The sequence below is a fragment of the Copidosoma floridanum genome, unplaced genomic scaffold (genome assembly GCF_036245765.1).
Source record: "Copidosoma floridanum isolate Cflo_tuat_1 unplaced genomic scaffold, Cflo_Japanese_pri ptg000011l, whole genome shotgun sequence".
Classification (NCBI taxonomy): domain Eukaryota; kingdom Metazoa; phylum Arthropoda; class Insecta; order Hymenoptera; family Encyrtidae; genus Copidosoma; species Copidosoma floridanum.
The window spans coordinates 12,541,947-12,550,082 of record NW_028321888.1 but is presented as its reverse complement, the minus strand read 5'-3'; the positions used below and the strand labels follow the sequence as shown (position 1 = coordinate 12,550,082).

The 8,136-nt window shown below is 34.7% G+C and overlaps 2 protein-coding genes across 2 annotated transcripts; both read right to left on the bottom strand.

The window, feature by feature from the left end:
- Positions 1–1,351: 1,351 nt before the first annotated feature.
- On the bottom strand, positions 1,352–6,624 carry Cluap1 (clusterin associated protein 1). The gene is made up of 6 exons (XM_014359766.2): positions 6,603–6,624; positions 6,338–6,534; positions 4,578–4,973; positions 3,012–3,250; positions 2,750–2,907; positions 1,352–1,644 (listed from the first exon to the last, which is right to left on the bottom strand). Exons 1-6 carry the CDS (start codon positions 6,622–6,624, stop codon positions 1,370–1,372), a joined length of 1,287 nt encoding a protein of 428 aa, XP_014215252.2. The 3' UTR covers positions 1,352–1,369.
- A 296-nt stretch (positions 6,625–6,920) lies between these two features.
- On the bottom strand, positions 6,921–7,903 carry LOC106644319 (large ribosomal subunit protein mL62). Its single transcript, XM_014359767.2, has 3 exons — positions 7,699–7,903; positions 7,333–7,521; positions 6,921–7,252 (listed from the first exon to the last, which is right to left on the bottom strand). The coding sequence occupies exons 1-3, from the start codon at positions 7,855–7,857 to the stop codon at positions 6,995–6,997; spliced, it is 606 nt and encodes a 201-aa protein (XP_014215253.2). The 5' UTR covers positions 7,858–7,903; the 3' UTR covers positions 6,921–6,994.
- Between the last annotated feature and the right edge of the window lie 233 nt (positions 7,904–8,136).

Genomic DNA, 8,136 nt, shown 5'->3' with positions numbered 1-8,136 from the left:
GAATCAGTAATTTGAGTGTGTATAATGTTAATGTACAGTAATAACTTTTGTTTAGTGTTATTACGTATACCGCAAGATTAGAAAAAATAAAAACATGGATTGCGACTGTGGTAACACAGCATATTTGAGTGCATTTACATGCTTACACTTGTGTACAGCTTAAAGAACACAAGTAATCCACGGAAACGTAATATAAATGTGTAAAAGTTAACCTAACCTGTCATTAGTATTTACATTTATTAAACACTGTGTTGTGAGAAATAGATAAATGTAAGCAGTACTTCTGTTTCTCAAGCTCCATACAAGTGCAAACATGTGTATACACACACACACACACACACACACACACACACATATATATATATATATATATATATATATATATATATATATATATATGTACTGTGTTAGCAGAGTCACAATCCATGTTTTTGTTTTTTCCAATCTTGTAGTACATACGATGACACCAAACTAAATTTATTACTGTACACTGATGTAATACACATTAAAATTACTGATTTATTTGATCAATTCACTCCTAATAACCTTTTTTTCAATTTATTAAAAATGTTTCCTGGAAAGCTCTATGCATGCATTCTGGCGATCTTAGCGAGGGACAATTTCTCTCACTCGACGGCGCCACCTGACACAGGCGCATAGCAAATAAACAATTTAAAACGTACGTGGCAACCAAATTTTTTAGCCTTTTTGAACGATTTCAGTTAATAATATAAGTAATCGGTCAGCGTTACATTTCTTTCGTACATTCGTTACGTCGCATTGAAATCGCACTCTCAATTACATGATCTCGGCGCAGGATGATGTGTATCATCAGAATTTTCACGCATAATTATATATTTATATCATTAAAAATAAAAAATTTGTACATACACTGAATAAGTAAGGTATAAAAGTAGCGGTCGGTCATATTACCTTTTTTGACCGTACGGCGATGACTTTGCTTGTGATCGACGCGATCCGCGTCACAACTTGATTGCGCCAACGGAACGAGAGGAACGTGAAACCGAGCTGACACATGGTGGTGCTCCGTGAACTTTTTGCACACCCAAATTCTTTTCGTTTGCCCAATCAAGTGGGACGAATATTTTGAAGCAAAATTAAAAACATAAGCTGATCACGATTAACGAGCTTACAATGCAAAGCTTGTTGGAACCATCGTCGACCCTCAAGTGTTACCGATTGTTCGGTCCGATGACCCGCTGCGTTTGATTCTGTAAGAAAAAATAAAAGTACTTGTACTAACGAGCGAAATAAAATCTGCCGATTTGTTCGCCGTCTACGATATACATAATAAAAATCAACACACACTTAACTTCCTCGTTTTATTTTTCCGCCAAATCGCTCCATTCTAAAACTCGTCGTCCGCGTGGTCGATTTTGCTGATGGCCCGTTTCTCCTCGATCGTCTTCGTGTTGAAGTCTTCGGCGCCTGGGCCCACGGAGTCCAGCAGGTCCTCCTCCTCGTCGTCCTCATCGTCGATATTGTCGATCAGCAGGTCGCTGTCCGAGTCCGAGGAGCCCGCGCTCCCGTTCGTCCCGCGGGTCGTCGCTCCGCGGCGTCGGCCGGACATGCTGCCGTAAATACGTCGCTGCGACACGTTGACTCTCGCCGACTTCCGCGCGTCTGTGGCCGACAGAAATGTATGTTTTAGTAATTGAATGATGAATTTAGATATTACAACTGAAAAAAAGTTCTTTTTCCGCCTTCTAACCTCAAAATAGCACCTTTGCCGCTTGATTTTGGGTTATCAGGTGGAAAAATAGTACACGAAACTCGTTCGAAAAGGATTCTTTATAAACCTCGTTACGGCCCTTGCCTTCGGCTCGTGCCGTAAACCTCTTGGTTTGTCAATCGAAGCCTTTGCAAACTTGTACGTAATATACTATTTTTTCCTGCCTTCAAATATATATGTATAAATATATATAAACTTTCAATAAAATATCGTTAAAAAATTTACTATTTAATTGAATCTTACATATATTTTATTGAAGGAGGTTAGATACAATCTCTCAGAGGGAAGGCAAAACAGGTCAAGAGTGTGGGAAGCTCACAGCAACACAGCATTACCGACATAACGTAATATGGCTTATTCTGATGGAATACATGCATCCATATTATAAACCTAACCAAAGTTTTCATTTTTATTAAAAAAAATCGTGATTTTCTCTTTAAATAGTCTGGATACTGACAAAAATCAGATGATCATATGAATCTGCAGTATTTAAAGTATTAAAATATATTTTTGACGAGTTTTTAACTATTACTAAGGAATGTCATTTTTAGGTCACAACATTGTTCCCATAACAGCCCGTGTTGAATTGTTCATTTTTTATTTTGAAACATCTTAATAACTACATGGCTGAGATCGCCTAAAAAAAGTACGTTTATTTTTTATAACACATAGAATGAATTAATAACTAAATTAGAGCCCCCAACTATTGTCGATGATATGTATCCAACCTCCTTAAAAAGATCGAGTTTAAGTCTCGTTAGTTGTAAATTTTATTCAAATGGCTTTAACTTTTTGTAATACATATATGTATACCAAAACACTATAATGGCTAATTGAAAAAGAAATTTTAACTACTATTTCAAACACACTAGTATAAATAAAGTTTATTATTTACACACGTACTCTTTTAATAAAGTAAGTAAAAATTTATATTGGAATGAAATGTTTATAAAGTTTTACACAGTATATTCCCCTTACAATGTAATCTGCACTTACCTTGTGTACTGTTTTCCACTGGCTTCTTTTCGGATTCGCCGAGATTGATCGAGTTCGGCAAATTTGTATTGAAAAGAGCATCGTTACCCTCCATTATACCCTCGATGTTGGCGTCATCGATGCGCAATTGCTCCAGCTGTTTTTTCATAGCTGCTTGTCTGTGTCGAAAAAAAAAAAAAAAAAAAAAAAAATTGTACAGCATAGCACAAATTAAGTACTTATCGGTTGACAGATAAAGTGGCAAGTCATGGCAAAAAATTACCTGTGTTCGAACCTCTCCTGCTCGACCTTGGCCGCATCGTCATATACGTGCTCGAGGTAAGCGAGATAGCGAAACTTCTGCAAGTAGTCGTCGTACAGGACTTTGAGCTCGTCCTCGAGCTTTTCAAACTCCTCCATGAAGGCGGGCCGGACCCGACGGAGCGTCTGCAGGCGCTTTTGGTTGCGCTCGAGCTCCGTCTTTCGTCGCTCTATCCGCGTGTCCAAATTCTGCTCTGTGCCCTACAACCCGCGTGTGTTTTTCATTGTATATTGCCATTTTTTTTCCAAGTCTTGATTTTCTCAAAAACGCAAGGTACACTTGTAAGTAGTGTACGGGTGGAATAAGTACTTTTTCAGAACATAAAAAGTTTATTTTGACAATTTACCTTTAGATATTTATTCGTATAAGTATTAACGTCAAAGTGGATGGATTTGTTTAGTTAACATAATTAAGTATTGATATTTTAGATTAAAAACAACTACTCAGTAAGAACGTTGTTTTTTAGTCGACAATGAATTTTATTAAACGTGAAAGGGGAATAAATACAAGTACAAAAATTAAACAAAATTTTTTCAAAATTGACAAAAAATGGTTTTTATATATACTAGTTATGGCTTCTTAACTATACTTAAAATTATTAAAAAACGATAAATGGTAGAAACACCTGATTAAGTTTTAATTTTAATAATATTTATTTCTTATCGGCAATAAAAAAAAAATCACAAGTAATTTTTATAATTATTTAATCCATTTTTTTAAAAACCTTACTACATAAAGATTGTAACAAAGACATATCAAACAAATTTAATTTATATTTTTTTTTGTTAAGAGATACGTATTTTTTAATAAATTGTTATACATTGCTAAGTAAAAAATATGTAATCACCGGGAGATCGATGATATTATCACATTTAAGCCGTAAATTGATGATTTGTTAGAATTTTCGGGGTTATTTAAAAAAAAGTGTTAAGAACACCCAAATTCGTACCTATCGTACATACCGTAAAATGGCACTCTTAATAATTTAGCTATTTGAATTTGTTTAAGAAGTTGTGAAGCGTGCAGAAGATGTGTTTGTTTTTAAATTTTTGCTAGTATTATGAAAGTATGTATTACTGCTTGATAACAATTATTTAATTTGAAGACATTTAGTTAGCAAAACAATGAACTCTTAGCTCATAAGTTTGGATTATAGTTTAAAACTTTTGTTTAAGAATTGTATACGATATGAACGTTGTGTTGATGGATCAATAAGGAGAGTTGATAAAAATCAACATTTTACCTTGTAAACGTGACAATTACATGCAACGAAATCACTCCGTTTGGTTTTACTGGGTAATGTAATTTTTTTTTTTTAAGTCCAGGAATTTTGAGATACAACTACCTTGACGCTTTACTCAGATCTCATATTTTGTTTATTGATTTATCGATAGGAATCCATAGATCGGTATTCTACGTAGATGTCCAGACATTTTTTTAAATCCATACAAAAACTGTTTCTTCCAAAAAAACGTCTCTACTCACCGCATACACGTACACACAAGTACAGCAAATGGTATGCGATACCTTGACGTTCTCAATCTGGTCCTTGGTCTCCTGGATCTCCCTTTTGGTGCCCTCGACGACCGCCTTGAGGGCAGCCTCGACCTCCACCGTGTCGTGCTGACTGGCCAGTTTGGCACCGCGGATTTGCCGGAGCTCGGGTTCCCTGCCGAGGAGCTCGTACAGCGACGCCCCGCTGCTGGTCAACTGGCTCGCGAGTTGCCTCGTGTTTTTCAGGTCGTTCAGCTTGTCAGCGATGTCAAAGTTTATCGTCGCGTCGTTCTCGGCCGACATCAGCTCAGCCGTGTCCTGAGACTGGGCCTCGTACAGGAGGGACGTCATCTTCAGGAGCTCCGGCACCGCTTGGCTGTCCGCCATGTACAGTTTTTTCGTGTTCAGTCTTATGTTCACCGATTTTATCTACAATGTTACATTGAATTTGTTGAAGATGATGTTTTGTCGACTTTTTTTTTTTATTTCCTTGTGAAATACAATTTTTAATAATGATTGCGATGTTAATTATATCACATATGCGCATACATAAATTTTAATACAAAGTCATAGTGTAAAAATATTATTAAATCAAAAATCATCTGATTCATTTAATCGTTTATAAAGGAAAATCAGAAATAACAAAGTACAGATTTGATGCTATAATTATATTTATCTTTCTAATAAATATGAGTGGTTATTTTATTTGTTTATTATTTTTTTTGTAAAAATTGAATTGAAAAATTTAGTTTTATTTCCTTACTAAATTACGGCAACAAATTATTTGTATAGTCAATTAATAATCTTCTATAGAATTAATTACTATAAATTAATAAAATTTTTTATCCGTTGTTCAAAATTGTTTTAATAATTAATAACAAAAAATACATACCAAGTGGAAACTATGAGTTTCAGTTAATCATAGCTTTTAATAGTTATTGTTAGTTTTATTTGAACGTTTTACGATGTATTGTTTATAAATAAAAAAAAAAAAACCTCATAACGACTAATAATGACAGTTGTTAGATTCTCTTCTTAGTCTCAAATCTGTACTGTATTATTTCTTATTATTGGTTTTTATCAAATTTATTATTGATTATTCTCGAATTATTCAGTTATTGAATCGTATTACGGCAGTAAAATATGTAATTTACTACACATATATACAAATTATTTATATAATTATTAACATTTTTTTATTTCTTTCTTTGTGTTTCTACTTCTACAACGAATATACCTATTAATTTTTCAAGGAAACTTATACACTAATAATATAAATATACATTACATGTTTCTTAACTAACTTGCTTCGTTGCTATAACTTTTTTCTCAGTACAATTTACAATAAGTAACAGACTTGTTGCAGTCAAATTTGCAATAAACTCTGAGGAACATACAATTTTATGCAGTGTAAAAGATAAATTGAAAAATTTAATTTATTTTAATGATGCACGTACGGCAAAATAGTTTTAAAAAATTTGAAGAATTGTACACGAAAAGCCGAACTCAAGTTAAACAATTACTTTTTTGTTATTCGATATCCATATACACAGGGTGAAAAGTACCGTGCTTTCGAACTTAAAAAGTTTGAGAACAAATTGAAGTTTGAATATAAATATTATCGTATAGAAAAGTGCTATATTATACCATGCTTTATTTATTCTCCAAATAATTAAAAAAATAAAAAATACTTTCAGAAACGTATCAACAAAGTTTTCTTCAGCACTGGCGCTGTTAAAAATTAGAAAAAAAACCGATGGAAATAAAAATTGTAAAAAACAATATTAATGAACCATGAATTCAGCGACGTAACGGACGAGGGCAACTCGCTCCTGCTCCGTGCTGTGCTCGAGGGGTACAATAACGTCATCGTCGAACCTCTTGACGAGCCACACGAGAATTTCGGCGACCAAGGGAAAATTCGGGTGCTGGAAGTTCGTCAGGGAGATCAGCCTGGGATAACCCAGGACGCGCATCATTTCCGTAAAATCTGTCGGTGGTAAAATTTCAGCGAATTCACAAATAAACCACGAAAACTGTGCGTTCAACTGTACGTACCTCTCAACTCGCGGTAAGACATTGTTGCAAAGAACAGACGAAACGTTATTATTTCTACACTCTGATATGAATAAAAGACTCAAGTATTGTGTTTCTAGGCACGAGAGCAAAACATGTGTTGCATCCCAATGTTTACATTTTTGAACGTTCGATTGTTACCATGGTGACGCGAAAAATCAAGTTCACCCACATCGACCCACCTTACCTATCTGATCTATAGACTAGACTTGAAATATTTTGGTTTAGGTAGCTAATACATAATTGCATGACAACGTAATGAGGTAAAGATTTCAACTCGAACGTTATTATTGCGTATAATTCTTATCAAGTTTTTATTGGATAGTTTCCTTTAGTAAGCTATATTTTATTTACAAACTGTGAAAAATTCACATTCAATCATGATTTAGAGCTCTTCTGTCGTTTTTGACTTGTGACCTCATCCTCTTTGCAAACACCCTCTCTCGAGCTGCGCGGACTTCTCTTTTCCTCATCTTTTCTTGGGCCAGTTCCAATGGCTCCTCAGGTACAACGATGAGTTCTCTGATTATTTGCCGGAGCTTTTGTAGGGCATCTGCCATGTTCAGCTGCTGCGATCGTGTCAGCTCTGACTTTATCACAAAATATCCATGTTTGTTTATCCTGTTGCTATGCTAAAAACAACAAAATCAGCATGTAAACTGTGGTTTCATATTTTAAGTTATATGATGCAGAAACATCGGGTGGGTGAAACCTTTTCGAATAATTTTTTCTTGATCTCATCGTCAATGAATGTGACACTTTGAACGTGGAACCTCAAATCCACTTTTGTGTTTACTCGATTGACATTCTGTCCTCCTGGACCACTGCTGGTACTGTAAGTGACATCCAGCTCTTTCAGAGGTATGTATCCAGAGAATTTTGTGTTTGGATCTTCAGGTGCCTGGAAAAATACAGACATTAATGTTATGTGGACACATGCTTTATCTGTACAAAGTCTAATGTGTTGAAAAAGTGATTGACATGAGATGTACGATTTTTATGAAAAATTCATCACTTATCAATAATATAAGTCAACAAAACATATTTAGATAAGGTGAAGGTAAATAAACTAACTTACAAATTGGGGTGTGTACAAGTTGAGATTACTGTTGGGATACAAATTCTCCAGGGCATAAGCACTCTTGTATGAGAGTAATCTTCCAAGACCAAGCAAGTGACTTCTGTTTGTTATGTCGCTCTTTAATATTTTTAAACACTGTCGTCCAATATAATTCATTGTTTATTGTTTTTTGTACTTGACTTTATGACACACAAAACTTGAGGTTAGGAAACTACCAAGTATTTGTTGATTGTTTTGATTACCAAATCTAGCTAGGTATTTAACTTACCAGCAGCAACTGTTGTTTTTTACCGACAGTAGGCTATAATGGGCTATAATACCATCATGCAGTGCTGTACCACTCGAGCACAAATACCGTAAAGCACGAAATTTTAATTTCGAAATCTGTTTCCGCAACCCGTATTCAATGCATTGAATGAGTATTTTTGGATGAAT